This window comes from Primulina huaijiensis, chromosome 6 (genome assembly GCF_012295235.1).
Source record: "Primulina huaijiensis isolate GDHJ02 chromosome 6, ASM1229523v2, whole genome shotgun sequence".
In the NCBI taxonomy this organism is placed as follows: Eukaryota; Viridiplantae; Streptophyta; class Magnoliopsida; order Lamiales; family Gesneriaceae; genus Primulina; species Primulina huaijiensis.
Window position 1 is genome coordinate 18,124,536 of NC_133311.1, and position 19,496 is coordinate 18,144,031.

The 19,496-nt window shown below is 34.6% G+C and overlaps 4 protein-coding genes and 1 pseudogene across 4 annotated transcripts; 2 read left to right on the forward strand and 3 right to left on the reverse strand.

The window, feature by feature from the left end:
- The first annotated feature begins 3,211 nt into the window (after nucleotides 1-3,211).
- Nucleotides 3,212-5,251, forward strand: LOC140979921 (BIIDXI-like protein At5g11420). The gene is made up of 3 exons (XM_073445573.1): nucleotides 3,212-3,415; nucleotides 3,950-4,447; nucleotides 4,540-5,251. The coding sequence occupies exons 1-3, from the start codon at nucleotides 3,340-3,342 to the stop codon at nucleotides 5,073-5,075; spliced, it is 1,110 nt and encodes a 369-aa protein (XP_073301674.1). The 5' UTR covers nucleotides 3,212-3,339; the 3' UTR covers nucleotides 5,076-5,251.
- A 564-nt stretch (nucleotides 5,252-5,815) lies between these two features.
- On the forward strand, nucleotides 5,816-8,448 carry LOC140979926 (GTP-binding nuclear protein Ran-3-like). The gene is made up of 8 exons (XM_073445585.1): nucleotides 5,816-5,981; nucleotides 6,077-6,146; nucleotides 6,688-6,744; nucleotides 6,839-6,956; nucleotides 7,437-7,526; nucleotides 7,622-7,801; nucleotides 7,918-7,995; nucleotides 8,155-8,448. The coding sequence occupies exons 1-8, from the start codon at nucleotides 5,979-5,981 to the stop codon at nucleotides 8,222-8,224; spliced, it is 666 nt and encodes a 221-aa protein (XP_073301686.1). The 5' UTR covers nucleotides 5,816-5,978; the 3' UTR covers nucleotides 8,225-8,448.
- Nucleotides 8,449-10,212: 1,764 nt separating this feature from the next.
- Nucleotides 10,213-10,969, reverse strand: LOC140979620 (disease resistance response protein 206-like). The gene has a single exon (XM_073445113.1). The coding sequence runs from the start codon at nucleotides 10,913-10,915 to the stop codon at nucleotides 10,337-10,339; it is 579 nt and encodes a 192-aa protein (XP_073301214.1). The 5' UTR covers nucleotides 10,916-10,969; the 3' UTR covers nucleotides 10,213-10,336.
- Nucleotides 10,970-12,562: 1,593 nt separating this feature from the next.
- On the reverse strand, nucleotides 12,563-13,295 carry LOC140978608 (disease resistance response protein 206-like; annotated as a pseudogene).
- A 321-nt stretch (nucleotides 13,296-13,616) lies between these two features.
- LOC140979923 (transmembrane 9 superfamily member 9-like) lies at nucleotides 13,617-17,848 on the reverse strand. The gene is made up of 7 exons (XM_073445580.1): nucleotides 17,581-17,848; nucleotides 16,601-16,765; nucleotides 16,217-16,326; nucleotides 16,004-16,112; nucleotides 15,798-15,910; nucleotides 15,554-15,704; nucleotides 13,617-14,992 (listed from the first exon to the last, which is right to left on the reverse strand). The coding sequence occupies exons 1-7, from the start codon at nucleotides 17,710-17,712 to the stop codon at nucleotides 13,835-13,837; spliced, it is 1,938 nt and encodes a 645-aa protein (XP_073301681.1). The 5' UTR covers nucleotides 17,713-17,848; the 3' UTR covers nucleotides 13,617-13,834.
- Between the last annotated feature and the right edge of the window lie 1,648 nt (nucleotides 17,849-19,496).

The following is a 19,496-nucleotide window of genomic DNA, read 5'->3' on the forward strand; positions in this document are numbered from 1 at the left end:
TATATTATTAATAATTGTGATAATATTATTAAAATGATTAATTTAATTATCTGAATTCAAATTCGTATTGTATTTGCATTTAAATTATCTGAATTCGAATTCATATTTTTATTTTAACTGTGTGCTTGAATGTTTAAATATTATTCAATAAATTTGTGTGTTAGATGTTTAATTATAAAATTATTTTAAAATCTATTTATAAATTTTTATAATTAAATATTTCAATTATTATTATTAAATATCTAATTATTAAAATAATATAATAAATATTATACTATTATAATAATATCATATTATTATATAAATAATATTTATAATTTTTTATATAAATATTTATAATAAAAAAACAAAAAATATATATAATTAAAAGACTCAATTTGGCGCAGAGTGAAGTGGAGGTGGCCTATTTTGCAAAATAGCGCAGCTCAATTCTGGGCCAAAATGATGTGAAATGCCATTTTGGCGCAAGTGCCCTTAGTTTCAGGTAAAACGAAAAACGTTATGTGTACATTTTATTTTTTCATATATGTATTTTTTATAATTTTATCTAATTTGGGTAGAAAATAAATTTTGCGATCCTGATATTTCTTTTATATCCATATCATTTATTACACCAAGAACAACACGATCCAAAGTTCTAGTTAGGTGTAATAAAACCAACATACTGGGTCCCTGTGGTGGGCCCATTTCAGTTATTGAGGCCTCCAACTCTTGCGCCATGTTTGGAAGCGCTACTGAAAATGATGTTAGACCATCAATAAAACAATACATCATATGTTGATTATAATTTTTGTTTCTGATGTGCACTCACTGAAATGGATGAGCCGAGTAAGGGCTCCAACGGATCAAATCAGTAATTTATAGTGTTTGGGAATTTGAATGAAGATAATGGCTGTAATAGCACATGCACACAAAAAAAAAAAAACTCGTGAATAGGCGTCGGAAGAGTGTCCGGCGTAACCACTCCGATGCTAAAGTCAGCAGGTTTTCATATGAACACAAGCAATTTTTGAAAGAAAATATGTAAAATGCTTGAGAGTTCAAGGATTTCAGAATCTATAAATGACATTAATACCTTCTATTTAATTATAGTAGAAAATAGGTAGGTACCTCGTTTCCAGCGCCACTTACTAGGTATGGTAAGTCGGCTACCCATACTATAGCTTCTGATGACTTCTAAGACACTCTAAATCCAAGTGGTTCTGATATATTAGACAGCCCGTATCGATCACACTCGAATGTGGTGCAATTTTCGAGTTAGCTCGAGTGGCAAAGTACCCAGGTATTAGCTTGAAAGCCTGGGCTATTAATAATGATTGCTCGATAAGAGAAGTGCCCGGGTGATAGCATGGGGGCCCGGGTTATGTCCTGCCCATGAAGAGAAGAAAAGGCCCGGGCTATGGGAAAGGTACCCAGCTTATTGAATCTGATATGAGTTATCCAATTATTGTCCCGGGTCGATCCATGACCCGTATCCTTATGGGGGTATCGGTTTCATTTAACATTTGATTCAAGTTCAACAAGTGAATCATTATGTTAACTACGTACATATACATATTGATATTTGATTTATCATTTATATTTCTTACATAATTTATCATCGATCTCCTGAATGGAAAAAAAATGTCTTAAAAAGTTGATTTTGTTCATTTTTCTTTCTATTGATAAAAATAAATAATTTAACTTTAAAAAATTTAATAAAAAAATTTAATGAATGATTACGTGTTTTAGGAAAAAAAATTTAATTACGATACTAATTTCTTGAAAATCAGACAATGTGTAACATGCAAGTTGATTTCCATGATTGATCCATGTAATTTCTACGGGGTTGCGTTGCCCCTTTGTCCCTTGATTGTGTGATAATACATGTGCAAGCACTGATTGCATATCTTGGCATTTTGTAGTCCATTTATTTATTTGGTCACAAAATTTGGTACCGACGAGGTGCGTTAAACTCGACTGGAATAGTATTTTAATTATTGTTTATTTTATATTAAAAAGGTTAAAGTGTATGGATGTTTTTCAACATCGTCCATGAAGAGTGAGTGATTCATGGGTAGATCATTGACTAAATTCAAAGGAGAATCAAACATCACGTGCCTGATATCATTTTGTACGTGGAAGGTGTTACATGGTTCAATATTTTTTAATTCTAACCGAAAATTATTAGTGTAACATGTAAATCTAAATATAAACAATCATTTGATTCATGTACATAGATAATATAATGATTTAGATTTTATTTATAAAATAAAACATATATGCGTTTTTTGGTATATATGCTAAGAGAATATTGATTTTTAATCATTCATTTACCATGTGTTTGATGTTCGTTATTAAGATTGTAATAGACTCATTCAACCCGCACTCAACCCATAGGTATTATTATCATTTCGTTGATGATTATTTAATTCTTTGAGAGTGAGAAGATAATGTTTGATTAATTTAAATTTTCATTTAATATCCTGAAGTTTAAAATAATTAATACTTCAATAAATTTAGTAATATTTAAATATAATTGTTTTCGCAAATCGAAATTACTGAAAATTTAATAACTAATATAATATTTTAATTTTATTTATACTTTTTAAAATAAATTAATTCTAAAAATTTTATTTATTTATTCAACCATTTTAAGAATATATTAATAATTAATATATGATAGAGCATTTAAGTAACCGTAATATAATTAACAAAAATAAACAAGAAATTTAAAATCATATCAAACATTATATAATCTATTATGTTGCGTTATTTATCCTTTACCTTTCATCTTTTTTCTTCCAAAATTATCTTTATACGATGTACATATTATAATTTTGTTTTGTTTTTTTTATTTCAACATTTAAAATTACTCTTTAATCTCTCGGTGAATTTTAAAATTTTGATATGCGCTTCTCATATAAATATAATCAAATAAAATGTTAATATTACTCTTCATTATTTTTTTTACAACTACAATATTATACTATTTGAATATAAACCAAACTAAATAGAAAAAATATTAATCATGAGTAAGATAGTCATCCCTTCAAATATCATATATAAACAAATAATATATAAGTTATAAATAAACATTCTAAAAACAAAACAAGACACAAATGGGAGGGGAGGGGAATGTGGGTATTAAATGATCCCATGTGAAGCTGCATTATTTATGATCAATCAAGAACTGTCCGCTCTAACAAATTTACACTATCAATTATTAAGCACCAAAACCAAGGTCATTAATTTACTCCCATTGGCATGTATAAGTAGCCCCTTCACTCAAATTCCATTTTGAACTACAAGGAAAAAAGCCATAAATTCTTCTATCAATTCTCACTTCAAATTCAGGGAATGAGGCTCTTTTTCACTGTCTTTTTGGTGTTGTTTTGTTCGTTCACTTGCAGAATTGCGTATGCCTTCACCGACGGTAAGCTCCCAAGCATGTTCGACTGCCTTCCATTAATGGCCGGCCCTCTTGCTTGCATCTTTTCAGAATGTAATTTTGGGCTTAGAGTAGTGTAATGCCTAGATTCTGATACAAATTTAAAATATAAATCCTCGTAATGAGTTCGTAACTGTTGGCATGATGGTTTGAGATATGCATTGATGAGAAAACATTTTCAATCCTGATCAGTTTGAGTTTTAAAAAGACAAGACAAATGTTCCTTACTGTGCGCTGAAAAGGCATACTCTCTTGTTAATTTGTTTTTGAGCAAGGATACTTACGATATGTAAATTTTGTTGGAGTCGTCTAATTTATTTTAATGTTATTTTTTGGACGCTGATTCTACCACTTTAAAGTGCATTAAATGGCCTCCACATCTGTGGGTCTACCACCAGCATACATATGTAGATGGTCCTATCAATTTTCTGCTGGCAAATGTATTAATTATAATGATCAACTAAATTTAAATCTTGTTACATTGTAATTTGAACCTATGTCAACATGCTCAAAATGCAGGACCACTACAAAATGGCAACTTTGAGCAGCCTCCCGACCCCTCAGACCTCAAAGGAACAGTGGTACTGAAACCCCATGCCATCCCGAAATGGCACATTTCGGGCTTCGTCGAGTACGTAAAAGCCGGACAAAAACAAGGCGACATGCTCCTAGTCGTTCCTGAGGGGTATGCAGCCGTACGTCTAGGCAACGAGGCGTCGATCAAACAACTCATAAATGTTACCAAAGGAGCATCTTATGCGATAACGCTTAGTGCTGCTCGGACTTGTGCTCAAGACGAGAGACTAAACGTTTCGGTGGCACCAGACTACGAAGTCATACCAATCCAAACTTTGTATAGTAGCGACGGTTGGGATTTGTACGCGTTTGCATTCCGCGCAGTGTGCGATGTGATTGAGATACTACTTCACAATCCCGGGAGAGAAGAGGATCCGGCTTGCGGGCCTTTGGTTGATTCGATTGCTATCCGGCTTTTGAAGACTCCTCAAGCTACCAAAGGTATGCTTAATTTGTAGTCTGGTTCAGCTACTGCACATTTCATATCTAAGCACCATACAGATTTTGCTGACCTTTTGTACTCGTTCTTGCAGACAATCTCATAAGAAACGGAGATTTTGAAGAAGGTGCGTACATGTTTCCCAACATAAGTAGTGGAGTCCTTATACCTCCAATCAGTGAAGATGATCACTCTGCTCTCCCAGCCTGGAAAGTCGATTCCCTGAAAGCCGTCAAATACATAGACTCGGCTCACTTCTCCGTCCCACACGGCAAACGAGCCATCGAGCTCGTCGGGGGAAGAGAAAGTGCCATAGGGCAAGACATCCGAACCGTCGTTGGCCAAACATACGAGCTCACCTTCGCGGTCGGGGACGCCAGCAATTCCTGCGAGGGATCCATGATAGTGGAGGTCTTTGCGGGTAGGGAGACATTAAAAGTCCCATACGAGTCCAAGGGAAGAGGCGGGTACAAGAGGGCGGTTCTAAGATTCGTGGCTAGAGCTACTCAGACTCGAGTCATGTTTTTCAGCACGTACTATCACACGAGGAGCACCGACTATGCTTCCCTTTGTGGCCCTGTTGTGGATGATGTGAAGTTGGCTAGCGTTCCCAATCTGAGGCTATTCTAGCTAGTTTTGTGTGAAATTTGGTTAAAGTACTATACTAAACATCGTGTGAGGGGAAGTGCAAAGAGTTTTTGTTATTTTGCTTCCTACTTCTATACTATGTATGAAGAGTGTGATTTGAAATATCATATGTAACATGCTATTTTAAGTTAAATAAATTTTGATGTACTTTTACACTATTGTTAATCCCCACATTTTCAAATTGCAACTCAACGTAAAATTTCTTCAAATTTTTTATGTTTGCATACTTCTGTTACGTTTAGATGAACTTTGGGATGAATCACAAGCTTATTTCGTTTACATGGAAAAAAAAAAAAGAAAGTAAAAATCAAAGGCAGACTGCATGTATCAATTCAAGGTTGATATCAAATAATCATGAGCAAATTTAATAATTCAATATTCTTTCGAGTACACTTATTTATCCTTATTTCAAAATTAGAGCAGTATTGTCGTATGTCAACCTCTTTTAAGATTAAAAAAAACAAGATTTTGTTTTTATGTATAATTTTAAAATTTCATGATTGCTTAGGTTTTTCATAAGTAGAAACAATTTTTGATTTGGGTCACCAAAGTTTTGTTTATGTGCTTTGTTAGAGTTGTTTATTGGCCTGTAACTTGTTTCTTTAATTGGGCTATGTGGCCCAAGTATTAATTAAGCCCACTTCTAGAAAGACGTGTCACCACCCGAACACGCGACAAGCATGTGACACCGTTACAACTTTTGATCCAACGGCTCAGATCATCGCGTCAGCTTAAAGCTACTCGGTTTAGCACAAATTCAAAAATCTACTCTGCATTAGGGCTTCCGAATCCATATACGCGCGCTTACAAACGCACCGTTCTCAGATTTTACGCTTACTTCCTCTCTCGAGTTTCATCTTTTGTTCAAAACAGCAGAAAAATCACATGGTAAATGTTCATTCTTAGATCCGTGCAGCAGATTTGTTTTTGTGTTAATTTGATTCTTCTGATCTTTTTTTTTTCCCCGTTTTGGTAATATTCAGGCTTTACCGAACCAACAAACTGTGGATTACCCGAGCTTCAAGCTCGTAATTGTCGGCGATGGTGGCACTGGTAATTTTTAGGTTTATTAAAATATTGATTCTTGTTTTTCGCGTGTTTATTTAGCCGACTATGTAATTATTGCTATGTTTATTTCGTTGATAAAAGATTTATGATGATTTCTGCAACTCATGTTATATGTTCGATCAGTAGTATTTGATTCGGATTTAGGTTTAGTTTTTTTCCACTTTTACTTCTTGATTAGGATGTTAGACTGGCTCCAGCCTTGGACAAAATAATTGATTTAATAATTAGGGGGTGGTAGGGTTTGTGATGACAATTGCATTTTGCTTTATGGTTAATTTCGTACTCAATTGTCTGTTTTATCATTTATTCGGTTTTATAAGTCTTAGTTTAGTAATTTTGATAGAACTATGTTAAAATTCTTGTAATTTCTTGTCTACTATCAATCTTATAACCTCGAATTTACTGTCTTATGACTGTTTCTGAGTTTAGAGTAAAGGAAATTGCTCTAGAAAAAAGAGCATATGATTAAGGATTCTTTTCTGCAACTTGGTCATTTTGGTTTTATAGATTTCTTTTACTGGTGTAGGGAAAACCACCTTCGTGAAGAGGCATTTAACTGGAGAATTTGAGAAGAAATATGAGCGTAAGTTTCATTTGGATGTGTTCTCTTTCGCACTTGTTTCAGAATACTCTTTTTCTGTATGATTGTTTTCTAAAGAGCCTCTGTTTTTGTGCAGCTACCATTGGTGTGGAAGTTCATCCACTAGATTTTCATACTAACTGCGGGAAAATCAGATTTTACTGCTGGGACACAGCCGGACAGGAGAAATTTGGTGGCCTGAGGGATGGATACTAGTAAGTGAATTTGGTTTTTTATCTTATGAACTGTTACTGTAGTTGCTATGGTTCTTGTGATTTTGCTGCTCAGTATTTGGATGAATTTTTGAAGGAGGATTGTGTTAGAAATATCTAATTGACTACTCTAGAGATTAAAAGGCGAAATTAGTGTCTTGATAGAATGCATGGCTGATACCTTCATGAATTGTGTGCTTCTTCGTGATAGTGTGCTTCTTCGTGATAGGTTGTCTTATATATTCTTCCATATATATGTAGAAATTTATGATATTATCAATGTAAATATAAATGATTCTATATATGTAGTGTGAGTAACTTTGGTTGATGAGAAAAACCAAGGTCCATTTCGTTAACTCAACTCGTTTGGATGGGGATATACTTTAGACTTCCTTGAGTACGCTATCACTGTTTGTCTTGTCTTAGGTTTACTGTTTTAATATCAAAAAATGATGCTTATATTGTTCTGTTGGACTGTTGTAGTATCCATGGACAGTGTGCCATCATTATGTTTGATGTAACAGCTCGACTTACATACAAAAATGTCCCAACATGGCACCGTGATCTTTGTCGGTATGTTGTATTCTTTATTCAAATTGTGCGTGATGTTTGGATTTAAAATTCTGATGGCTTAATAACATATTACATTTTCTACCACCCATATTCAGGGTTTGTGAGAATATTCCAATAGTGCTATGCGGAAACAAGGTTGATGTTAAGAACAGGCAGGTCAAGGCAAAGCAGGTTACCTTCCACAGGAAAAAGAATCTGCAGTATTATGAAATATCAGCGAAGAGTAATTATAATTTTGAGAAGCCCTTCCTGTATCTCGCCAGAAAACTTGCAGGGTGGGTGTGTACACATTTGATTACTTTTGAGAAACCATGCATTTCGCTGTATCATCTAATTTAGTATTTGTATTTATTTTAAAGAATTGGATCGTTTGCTTTGTTTCTGTTTGCAGCGACGTTAGTTTGCATTTTGTCGAGTCTCCTGCTCTTGCTCCGCCAGAAGTTATCATTGATATTGCTGTACAGCAACTGTAAGTATCTCTCTTTCTCACACCCGGCCATACATGGCTAAAGCTCCTTACACATCCACATAAAACCTAATCCAGTCGCATGACTAAATGATCTGAATTGTGAATTTAAACTCACTTTCATGAAGAAGATGTATTTTGATTGGTATTGTTTTTTGGCAGACATGAAGCTGAGCTTGCTCAAGCTGCCAGTCAGCCGTTACCAGATGACGATGATGAGTCATTTGACTAGAAGAGGGAAGTGTGATGGAAACAAACTGGAGCTGAGATCTTGCGAGCTTTTATGGATTTAAGACTTGGTTTTGGAATATGTGTAGGTTGACTGGGACTGTGTTGTGATTTGTTTTGGTTTTATCGAAGTTTTTATTCTTCGCAATGTTAAGGTGTCGTTTTGGCCATCTATGAATTGTCTTGTCACAAATATTGTCATATATCACACCACAATCTGTTATTCAATGCCTCAACTTTGTACACTTTTTTCCGAGACTTAAATCTAAGGGTAAACTTAATTTGGCTTTATTGTATTAATGGTTGAATTGATACAATTTTGGATTTGAAATGAAAAAATGATTTTGCCACCAAATTAAAATATTTTGTTAACCATTTTTTTTATCAATATGTTTTTTGACAGATATTTAATTAGTATCTGTTTCAATTAGTAAAATTTTCATTTGGCGAGCTGTTTCTAATCGTTTAGCCACGGAGTTTAACTTAGCTCGTCATCATGTGCCAACTAAGGGTTAATTCTGCTTTGACGACGACTTTCACTCACTATTCTTTTGCTGGATCAAAAATGTTCCTTTTTGGGAATTTTTGCATAATCCGTGATCTCCAATTTTTGGATGATATCGTCAGTATTTCAAAGTATTCATCTAAGCGTGATTTGGTATTGTTCTGTGTACTTACTTGCGTGAGTGAGTCTCATGTGAGACCGTCTCACGGATATTAATCCGTGAGACGGGTCAACCCTACCCATATTCACAATAAAAAGTAATACTCTTAACATAAAAAGTAATACATTTTCATAGATGACCCAAATAAAATATCCGTCTCACAAATACGACCCGTGAGACCATCTCACACAAGTTTTTGCCTACTTTGCGTGCATTGAAAATGAAACAATCGAATTGATGCATCGTCATATAGGTGTTATATGCCTTCAATTAATTTTAATGACATTAATTTGCAATAACTCTTTTTCTTTTCCAGCAAACCCATGTTGAAGACCCCTATAATTTATCTTAAAAACATATACTACATTTTATATACCGAAATTTAAAGTATTAAAATTGTTGTTATATTTTTTAATAAGCAAAACAATAAATATATGTCATTTTTATCTTAAATTATTATTTATTTATACCAATTTCTACATACTTTTACATATTTATGATATATATGATATATTTTACTTAAAATTTGTGTAATACGTAATATAATCTAAAATTTCAAAAAATAATGATTTGGAACTAAATTATATAATCTGGATTGATTAAATTGATTTCATCATCTTGAAATCAAGGTGCTTCATGACATAAATTTATTTTATTTAAATACTGATTTAGTAGTTTCAAATTTGAACATCTATTTATATTGATATAGCTAAAAAATTTAATGTATATAAAAATTTTACTATTATATATTTAATTATTTTTTTTAAAAAAATGCCTAATTGGTAGCAAAATTATAGATTTTAACATTTGTAATATTAAAGATAATGAATTAAATAGTAATTTTCCCATACCAATATTGTAGGCAAGTCTAATATCACTAGGCAAATCAAATAGCCATCTCCCAATCTCTGTCAAATCTTGGAACTGGATGATGTCTATGGCCATGTCTCCCTGTCCTTGATTCTCTCTGCTTATTTTTAAAATTCTCCTTTTCAAGAAAATTCTGGTGCAGAGCATATATAGCAGCTTAGTGAGGGAGAATCACGTCTGGGGATAAAACTTACAGAAAAATTATGCATAAAATGTGAAATTTTTAATGTGAAAATGGAGTAAAACTGGTTTGCACCTGGCCTGTTCCACTGTCCAAGATCTCATAAAGCCTCGACCGGAGTTGATTAGGGGGAACTTTTGTTGATCACTGAGATAGCTAGCTTTCAATTTTTGTTCTGCGGGCCCTTTTAATCTTTAAATCTATGCGTTGCACACGTAATTTATTCATTTATATTAATGATTTTACAAATATACAGTCCATATATATGCTCATTACTTGACATAAAAATCGAAGCTTGAAGCTTATAATTAATTCCTTGTACAGAGTACTAGGTTTTATGTAATAATGGACGTGTACATGTATATGTATGCATCATAATCCCATCCAGGGCATGTATGGCCTATGGATTCAAGAGCTTCCAGCACTCGTACAGCTTTATTTCGATACGAAGCCTGAAATACACCTCTGCTTCAACAGCATCAGTAGTAAAACTTGCTATTCCTCTGTGCATGAAAAAGTCGTCAGTCCCACCAATTACCGAAATGTGCCTGGTTGGGGTTAGTATCATATTCAATCCAGCAAAGGTAAGAATCCCCTTATATTTTGTGGAGTTAAAAACCATGGAGAATGCATGCCATGATGCTGGTTGTTTTGTATTGCTATACACGTAAAACCCTTGTGCTCGGCCAACTGGTGGAGACCGGAGGTTGTTGTCATCTGTCAGAGGATCGTCGAACGCAATCAAGTCTCCGAAACGGATTGGTCCAGCAAGACTAGTCTTGTTTGCCCCGTCAGGTTCGCCTACAATGGTTGCAGTTGCGTTTTGGGCATTGCTGCCATTGTAAAGGATTTCGTGATGGTATACAACCATTTTTTTGCATGGGCGGTGCACATGGCGCCGATAGGGGTCTTGGGTGGCTGAGCTACCTGCTAGGAGGCTGAGGGTTATGCATATGAGTATGACAGAGTATGGTGCCATTGGTTTGTGAGTGTTGTTTCTATTTGCTTTGTGTTGGTGTTTTGGTGGTGAAACGTGGGGCTTTTAAATAGAAGGAGATGGTTGGAGAGTATTTTCACCACTCAATTTCTCTTTGTTACATATATGGTTTTCTAATGTTGGATGCACGTTAGGATTAGCTGAATCTGTATTCTTTAACCATTTCAGGTTGTTTAAACTGTGTTTGATGGTGCAAATTTTTGGGAATTTTTACCTACTTTTGATTAAGATATTAATAAATATTTGATCTTAGCTAGATTTAAGCTTCTGGACATCAAGATAAAATAGAAAACAAAACAACGAAGACAAACACGTACTTGATGTAGGAAAGAAACACTCCTTACAGTCACTTTGATACATGATATCACAGTTCATTATTACACATAAAACAGGGCTAGCCGTTGCGTCCTGCGGGCATGTCGAGTTGCTTATCAACTTTGCTTCAAACTTTGCTTTGACCAGTCGATCGAGCGTTATTTCAAGGTCAGCTCCAACTTTAGTGTATAAAACTCGACTGCTCGAGTAGTCGAGTTTGAAATAATTTTTGAGAATTTAGTTCAATTATTATTTATCTCTACTCCATAACAAGATTTATCTTTTAAGAACTGATTTTATAACATGCAAAGAATTTATCAAAAAAAAAATCTGATGAATCACAACCATCTATGTATCATATAGGTCATCTTCCATTCCTACTACCTAATGTCGAAATATTTTCGGATTGGCGAAATGAAAACAGAAGCTACGAATTAAGACGATAACAAAAATCACATAAAAACACGTACCAGCCTAACTATATATCAAATAATACAATGATCAGCTCAAATGAATATGCCGGTACGTCGATATCCAAGAATCATGCATATAAATGTTGAAGAACTCTCTTTATCTTGTTTTGCATCATTCAATCTATTTTAACATAAGAATAAATCAACCAGTGAACCAGAAGCACGCCTACATGACGGAAACTGGCTTAATTCGTGAGGTAGAGCTAAGTAAAGAAATAAAAAATAATTGCATCGACGAAAAGATATAGAACAGACGATCGATTCCCTCCTGTCGAGACTGAGAAGATGAGATTCATGTACCTGTTCTTGGGATATATGTAGTTTGTTCGTTTTCACTGAATCCTCGACGACAGAGCAAATTCATGCACTAAAATACAATGAAATAGTTCATGATTTAAACGTAAGATTATAATATTAATGTGAATTTCTAAAAATTTATAATTTATAAACCGAAATCACTATCAATTTAATTAAAGAAAAAGAAAATTAACCTTTATAATAATCTAATTTCATTGTATATTCATTTCTAAAATTTATCTTAATTACTATTTTGTACAATGGTTTTCTTTTTCAATCTTTCCACTTCTTCAAATTACACCATAAAAATCTCCAATATGCCGATTTCCTCATTTTACAAACAAGATCACTTCGTTCATGCTACAAATTTTCCAATCCAGACAAGTGGGAGAAAATTTTGGCAGTGGTGTAGTTTTACATTGACTTTAGGAAAATTGAATTGATTTAATTTGATTTTGATTTCTATTCTTAATTATAATAATACTTCATACTATTAAATTGTATAACATAACACAAATCAATAACATGCATATAGTTACTGGTACATTATAATTTCATAACAAACTGATCTCACAAATATACAGTCCTAGCTCCATCATTATGCATTGGCACATTACTTGATATAAATTTCCTTGTCTTTACCGCCAGGTTATATATGATACCGGTGTGACAGTGTGTGTGTGTTTGTGTGCGCATGGCCTAAGGATTCACGAGCTTCCAGCACTCGTACAAGTTGACTTCGATACGAAGCCTGAAGTACACCTCATCTTCAACAGCTTCAGTAGTAAAACTTACTATCCCTCTGTGCATGAAAAAGTCTCCAGTCCCACCAATTACAGGAATATGCCTGGTTTTGGTTAGTATAACATTCAAGCCAGCATAATGCCGTTATATTTTGTGGAGTTGAAAACCATGGAGAATGCATGCCATGATGCTGGTTGATTTCTATCGTTGTACAAGTAAAACCCTTGTGCTCGGCCAACAGGTGGAGACCGGAGGTTGTTGTCAGAAGTTAAAGGATCGTCAAACACGATCAAGTCTCCGAAATGGGTTAGTCCCACTCCCGCCAGACTAGTCTTGTTTGCGCCGTCAGGTTCGCCTACAATGATCGAAGTTGCGTTTTGGGCATTGTTGCCATTGTAACGGATGTCGTGAAAGTATACGACCAGTTTTTTGCATGGGCGGTGCACGTGGTGTCGGTAGGGGTTTTGGGTGGCTGAGCTAACGGCTATGAGGCTGAGGGCGATGGAGACCCGTGTGTAGGGGTATGGTGCCATTACTTGCCTTCTGTATGTGTTTTTATCAATGGTGAGACATCAGGCTTTTAATAGAAGGAGATGGTAGGAAAGTATTTTCAGTATTTAATTGCTATTTGTTGCATATATAGTTTTTAAATGTTGGATTCACGTTAAGATTAGCTGAATCTGTATTCTTTGACCACTTTCAGGGAGTTTTAACTGTGTTTGACGTTGCAAATTTTTGGGAATTTTTAACTACTTTAATTCTGTTTTCAAGTGCCCCACTCATCATGTATGCGTCATCATGTATATATCATCTTTTATTCCTACCACCTGAAAATGAAAGATTTATAGGATTGGTGAAAGAAAAAAGAGGTAAATTTAGAGAAATTTACAAGCTCTACGATCATCCTTAACAAAGATGAAACAAAAACAGCATAAAAAGTAAAAACACGTACAAATCAAACTATCAAATAAGACAATGATGGGCTCGAAAGAATATGCACGCATGGCGATATCCAAGAATCATACATATCGATATTGAAGAACTCTCTTTCTCTCTCTTCTTTTTTTCTCACTCAGTCTATCTTAACAGAAGAATAAATCAGCCTGGTGAACCAGAAGCACGCGTAGAATCCAATCGTGCCTGTTACCACAAAGAAGGCATACGAAGCAATGAACATGTACCCGAAGTATAACGCACCAGAAACGGGCTTTGTGATGTCGAGTTTAGTGAAAAAATAAAATGTTGCATAGAGGAAAAGATATAGAGCGGACGATCCCGATGTGAGATATGATCTCCACCACCAGAGGTAATCTTCACCGCATAGTTGAAAATAGCATAGGACGATTGTTATTTCTGCACAGGTGATGATGAGGATGACGAACACTATAAAGAGGAAGCCAAAAATGTAGTAGAACTGGTTCAGCCATATCGAGGTTAGAATGAAGAAGAGCTCGATAAAAACGGCCCCGAAAGGAAGAATTCCTCCAATCAAGATGGAGAAGATGGGGTTCATGTACCAGGCTTGTTCTGGGATCTGCCTCGGGATTTTGTTCGTTTTTACAGGGTCTTCTATCGCTGGTTTTCTAAACCCAACATAGCTGCCTACGAAGACGAGCGGAACTGATATTCCGAACCAGAGGAAGACCAAAGCAAACATGGTGCCAAAAGGTACGGCTCCTGAAGACTTCTGGCCCCAGATAAGCGCATTTAATGCAAAAAAAATGACGAAGACCGTAGCTGGGAAGAAAAAGGAAGTCCTCAGGGCGATTTGCTTCCACTCAGTTCCTTTGAACATTTTATAGAGGCGTGCAGATGAGTAACCGGCAAAAAGTCCCATGAAAACCCAAAGCAGCAACATGGCTGTCATAAGTCCGCCTCGATTTGAAGGGGAGAGGAATCCAAGCACTGCAAAGATTGTGGTGACCAATACCATTCCCAAGAACTGTACTCCTGTTCCCACATAGACACAGAGGAAATCTGAGTTGATAGGTGGACGGAACACATCAGCATGGACCAATTTCCACCCAGTTTCTTCTTGTGCCTCTTCTTGGGTCTCAAGCTCATTGTACCTGGAAATGTCTCGATAGAGGGTACGTAGCATTATCATGGCAACCATGCCAGAGAGGAAGAGAACTATCATCAGAGAATTAACTATGGAGAACCAATGGATTTGGTCGTCGGTCATTAGAAGATACGTGTCCCATCTTGATGCCCACTTCACATCACTCTCCTGCAATGAAGTTTGAATTGAAAAGAAACAGATTACAACATATCAATTTCAAGTGAAAAAGAACAAAATATGTGTTGATGACAGCCCAAAAAACTAGAAGGTGTAAAAAGTACAACACCATAGTTAGTCCACCTCCAATGAGTTCAAATATTTTGGAAAATATGATTCAAACATGATATCAGAGCAACAATGTCAAACATTCAAAATTCCTTGTGCACGCTGCACAGAATTCCATATATTTCAATAAAGTATCTTGGATGCTTAGTTATAGGCCTTTGTTAACCAATATACAATCTATGTGAATGTGTGCGCTTTTAATACTAGATTTGAACATGTGTTTTTCAATGTTAAGAGTGCACGTTAAGGAAAACATATTGAAATATAAAATATCGTAGAGCTATCTCCCCATCTTTTCTCGAGCACTTGAGAAAACGATTGCTACACAAGGTACCTCCAAAAGTAACAAAACAAGTAAAAACAGGCTCAAGGCATTTAGCAATTGTTTGGGCTTTGATAATAAGTCAAGATTATATGAAAATATATAGTTGGTGAATGGATTACCTGGTACGCAACATCGTAAGTGAATATGATTTCTTGTTTATCATCAACCTCTTGGGGAGAATTTGAAGAAGAAACTGTACGCTTTGAATGGGGATCACATGTAGCTAGACGGGTATTCTCACTCCATTTTCCTTCATATTCATGCTTGACACTAAACCATGAGAATTAAAAAAATAATATTAATGAAGTTGAATTTTATGTCAAAAACCAAAGGCTGTACTAAAGTTCTTTTGAAGTCACTCACCTGAATGGTGTGACCTCAAAACCTACAATCCTTGCAGAATCAGTCTGCTGATCCCTGTGATACTTGACAACAAAGCTCAAGTGGTTGTGAAGAAAGTACTTTTCATCCTTGCTCTGCATAAATGTAAAAACTGAGAGTAAAAAAGATATTGTTCTTATATAGCAATTGCTCAAAACAAACATTAGGTCTATAATTAGTCAACTTACATCACTATATTGTCCTTTCACCCCTATATGAAAACCAAGCTGATAGACGGTACGGCCCTCTTGCTCTGATCTTGCAATTGGGACAACCAATGGAAGATTATCTAAAATCCTGAAATAACAAAGTGGAAATCATTAAGAAAGATATGTTTCTACTGACAACTCTAACTATAAATAATATAAGAAATGAAATCGATCACAACGACGAATACACACATGTTGACTCGATACTCATCTTCAATCTTGTCTTTTAATTGTCTTGCAATTTTAGCATCAAGCTTAAGTTGGCAAACAACAGTGCACATTTGTGGTTCCCTCATTTTGAACTGTAGTATACCAGTCAACAAGAAAAAATCAGTCACCAATAAGAACTGTCAAAGAAGCACTGTCAGGGAATCCAGGAAAATGGGTAATATGAGACAACGGAGTGAGGGGGGCGGGGGGATTGAATGCATCTGGACTTTAGGAGTAAAAGATTTAGAGAAATTATACAAAAAATTTTGAAAAATTCCCGATTAAGAAAGGGTGATACACTCCCCCCCTCCGCCCTCTAGCTAAATTCACAATTGAGCATAATATCATCAAAAAAATAGCACCGACCACAAAAGGGGAATTCTCAATACGATCACCACGAAGTACTTCTCCAAGATTTTCTCTACTGTCAACTATGGTGTCAGGGGGACATAATGGAAGAGAATAGTATGAATAAGGAAGCTGAGTCTTTATAGAAGTCAATTTGTTCACTTTCACAAACAGTGGATCTCCCTGTAAAGAAAATGAAGAACAATAAGAAGCAAAACAACAGAATTTGACAGATAGAAAATGTAAGTACATTTCTACATTCAATCGTACATCATTATACAAAAAACATGCAGTGAAGAGAATGTCACCAACTCTTTATAATCATTATATGAAAAAACAACGCAGTGAAGAGAAAGCATGGTTATCCTTCAGCATCTTCTTTGCTTTCTTTTGAAAGCTAATGGTGCACTAGTTAAATTCAGCTTCTAGTGTTGTTGGAAAATCATTTTTTAGATATTTTTCTGAGTCCATACAGCTTCAAATGCAATGTCATCATTTTACTTTTAAACAATCACTCAAGTCTGCAGATAACCATATACCAACTAAATCACTAAATAAGATGCCTGGTTTCAACTATATGCAAAATATACATCATATCAAAACCTTATAATTGGGACTTCACTAACAAACAATACAAACATATTGGCCAATCATATTATCTTCTCCTTTTCAGATAAGAGACCAAATTTAATTACAACAGAATGTAAAAATGGAGGGGGCACAAAAAAATTCAAATACTTGTATCTGTACAATCCTGAGCACTATACAATTACAAATAACCCATTTCAAATAAGTGAATCACTGATCCAGACACAAGCTCTCAGAGTAACATGCACAAAAGATCAGATCTTAGAACAGAACCCACATCAACAAACTTAGTGTAACTATGCCATATCGCATAAGAAGTAACGAAAGGACTGTTTTTGCTAATACCCAAATACATAAACGAAAAGAAGAATACCAAGAAAAAATGTCAGATTCACATAAAAAGATTGTACCTTTTGGAAGTCTTCAGGGGCAACACCAGGCAGATAGAAGCAGAGGGCATTGTGGGACAGGAGCAATGTGCATATAGTTTCTAAGATAAAGAGCAAACGAACTGTGTGAGATCTAACAGCAACTCTTCCCATTGTGCGGAAGAATGAAGAGCCAATTATGCGTCTTCAGATCCAGAGCCAGAGGGAGATGCGATATACAAATCTGAAATCTTGTTTTTGGTGTGTATTTTAAGCTTGTCGGTTGCCCGGTAGTTGCAATTTCACATTTTAGATTCTTTTTTTTTTCTTCTTATTTTGGCTTTTTGCGAGGTCACACTTCACAGTCTACTTTTAAAGTCGGTGCGTCCTTATATTTTTTTCTTAATTTGAGACTTCGATGTTTAGTTATAATGTTTTTAGTCGATTAATATAATATATATACATATATGATATATACATGATACATATTTTATATATATTATTAATAATAATTTATTTAAGTTTTTTAATTAAATATATAGCGGGTTCCGAACACGGTTTTGAGACGTGACGGGTGGGTTTGAGTCTTGGGTCCAGTATCAATTTACGGTTCGTTCGACGCTGGCTGTAATGACACGTCACAAGTATTTTTTGTTTTAAAAAAAATAATGAACTTATTTTGTTTATAATTATTTGTGAATTTTGGAAAATCCAACCATTGTTTATTTTAACAAATACCAAGGTTTATTCAGTCCGCATAAGTTTTCAGATCTAAAAACCGAAGACTCCATTTTCACGATTTCTCACCTAAAGCGCAGCAGAATTCGACGAATACTCATACTCTCGAGAAGAAGGGAGTTCTTTCCAAAATCCGAGTTAGCTTTCTCACCTTCGAATTCTATGTTTGTCTTTGTAATTTTATGCCCTTTTTTTTATTATTCTACTGGTTTACAAGATTTAGTCTCCATGTTTGAATGTTTTTATAATTTTATATATGTTTTGAGGGGTGGTGTTGTGCTTTTAAAAGAACTTGAATAGGTTAAAATAATTAATTTTCCAAATGCTCAAATTCATAGCTTTTCAAATGCTTTTGAAATAAGTCAAATTTAAAAAATATTTTTTTATATATTTATCCAACACAAAAACTCTTGTGAGACGGTCTCACGAATTTTTATCTGTGATATTGGTCAATCCTACCGATATTCACAATAAAAAATAATAATCTTTAACATAAAAAGTAATATTTTTTCATGAATAACACAAATAAGATATTCGACCCATATGTCGTCGAATGCATCAGATCCTTCTTTCTTTTACATTTGCTTAAGGTTCGTAATACTCATATCACATTAATTTGATTTTCGTATAAAACCAACTAGATTAATTTCTTAGATAATGGCGCAATAATGCTAAATTATTTAATATCTCTATGCATGATGACATTTATCTATTCATTATAATTAGTTTAGAAAGTTTAAATCATTTTTGAAAATAGTAAAAAATCAGCCATTTTTGTTCACTCCTAAAACCAGAAGATATGAATATTTTGAAAAGTGGTTTGTATGCCGTAAATTATCCAGCTAAGAATTTACATATTTGCCAACTTTAAATTTAAAAATGTAATTTAATTATCTCATTGTTTGTATTTAAATATCGATAAAAACCCTAAATGAGGCAGATGATGACCTAATGGCTATTACTATATAGCTGCAAATCGATGGATCATGACAATATTTTTATCGTAGATGTCGCTCTAGGATACAGGCGTGCGTTGAGGCCTAAAAAACTTTTACAAAAGAGTCACTGTTCTGTTGATACCACTAATGAGTCCCAGTCCAAAGGAGCTGTATTGAACTTTGCTTTTGACCGTGCTTTCCTGCATAATTGATTTGCAGCATATTCCGTATTTACGAGTTTGGCTATCAATGCTTTTATTTTAATTCTCGTTTTAGTTCATA

What these genes read in the sequence shown, in the direction of transcription:
- LOC140979620 (XM_073445113.1), bottom strand. Translation starts at nt 10,915, where the DNA reads ATGGCACCATACTCTGTCATACTCATATGCATAACCCTCAGCCTCCTA.
- LOC140979921 (XM_073445573.1), top strand. Translation starts at nt 3,340, where the DNA reads ATGAGGCTCTTTTTCACTGTCTTTTTGGTGTTGTTTTGTTCGTTCACT. An exon ending in TGCGTATGCCTTCACCGACG is followed by an intron (nt 3,416 to 3,949) that starts GTAAGCTCCCAA and finishes CTCAAAATGCAG; the next exon opens with GACCACTACAAAATGGCAAC. An exon ending in GACTCCTCAAGCTACCAAAG is followed by an intron (nt 4,448 to 4,539) that starts GTATGCTTAATT and finishes TCGTTCTTGCAG; the next exon opens with ACAATCTCATAAGAAACGGA.
- LOC140979926 (XM_073445585.1), top strand. An exon ending in GGCCTGAGGGATGGATACTA is followed by an intron (nt 6,957 to 7,436) that starts GTAAGTGAATTT and finishes GGACTGTTGTAG; the next exon opens with TATCCATGGACAGTGTGCCA. An exon ending in GATATTGCTGTACAGCAACT is followed by an intron (nt 7,996 to 8,154) that starts GTAAGTATCTCT and finishes GTTTTTTGGCAG; the next exon opens with ACATGAAGCTGAGCTTGCTC.
- LOC140979923 (XM_073445580.1), bottom strand. Translation starts at nt 17,712, where the DNA reads ATGGGAAGAGTTGCTGTTAGATCTCACACAGTTCGTTTGCTCTTTATC. An exon ending in TTGAGAATTCCCCTTTTGTG is followed by an intron (nt 16,327 to 16,600) that starts GTCGGTGCTATT and finishes GGTATACTACAG; the next exon opens with TTCAAAATGAGGGAACCACA. An exon ending in GATGAGTATCGAGTCAACAT is followed by an intron (nt 16,113 to 16,216) that starts GTGTGTATTCGT and finishes TTGTTATTTCAG; the next exon opens with GATTTTAGATAATCTTCCAT.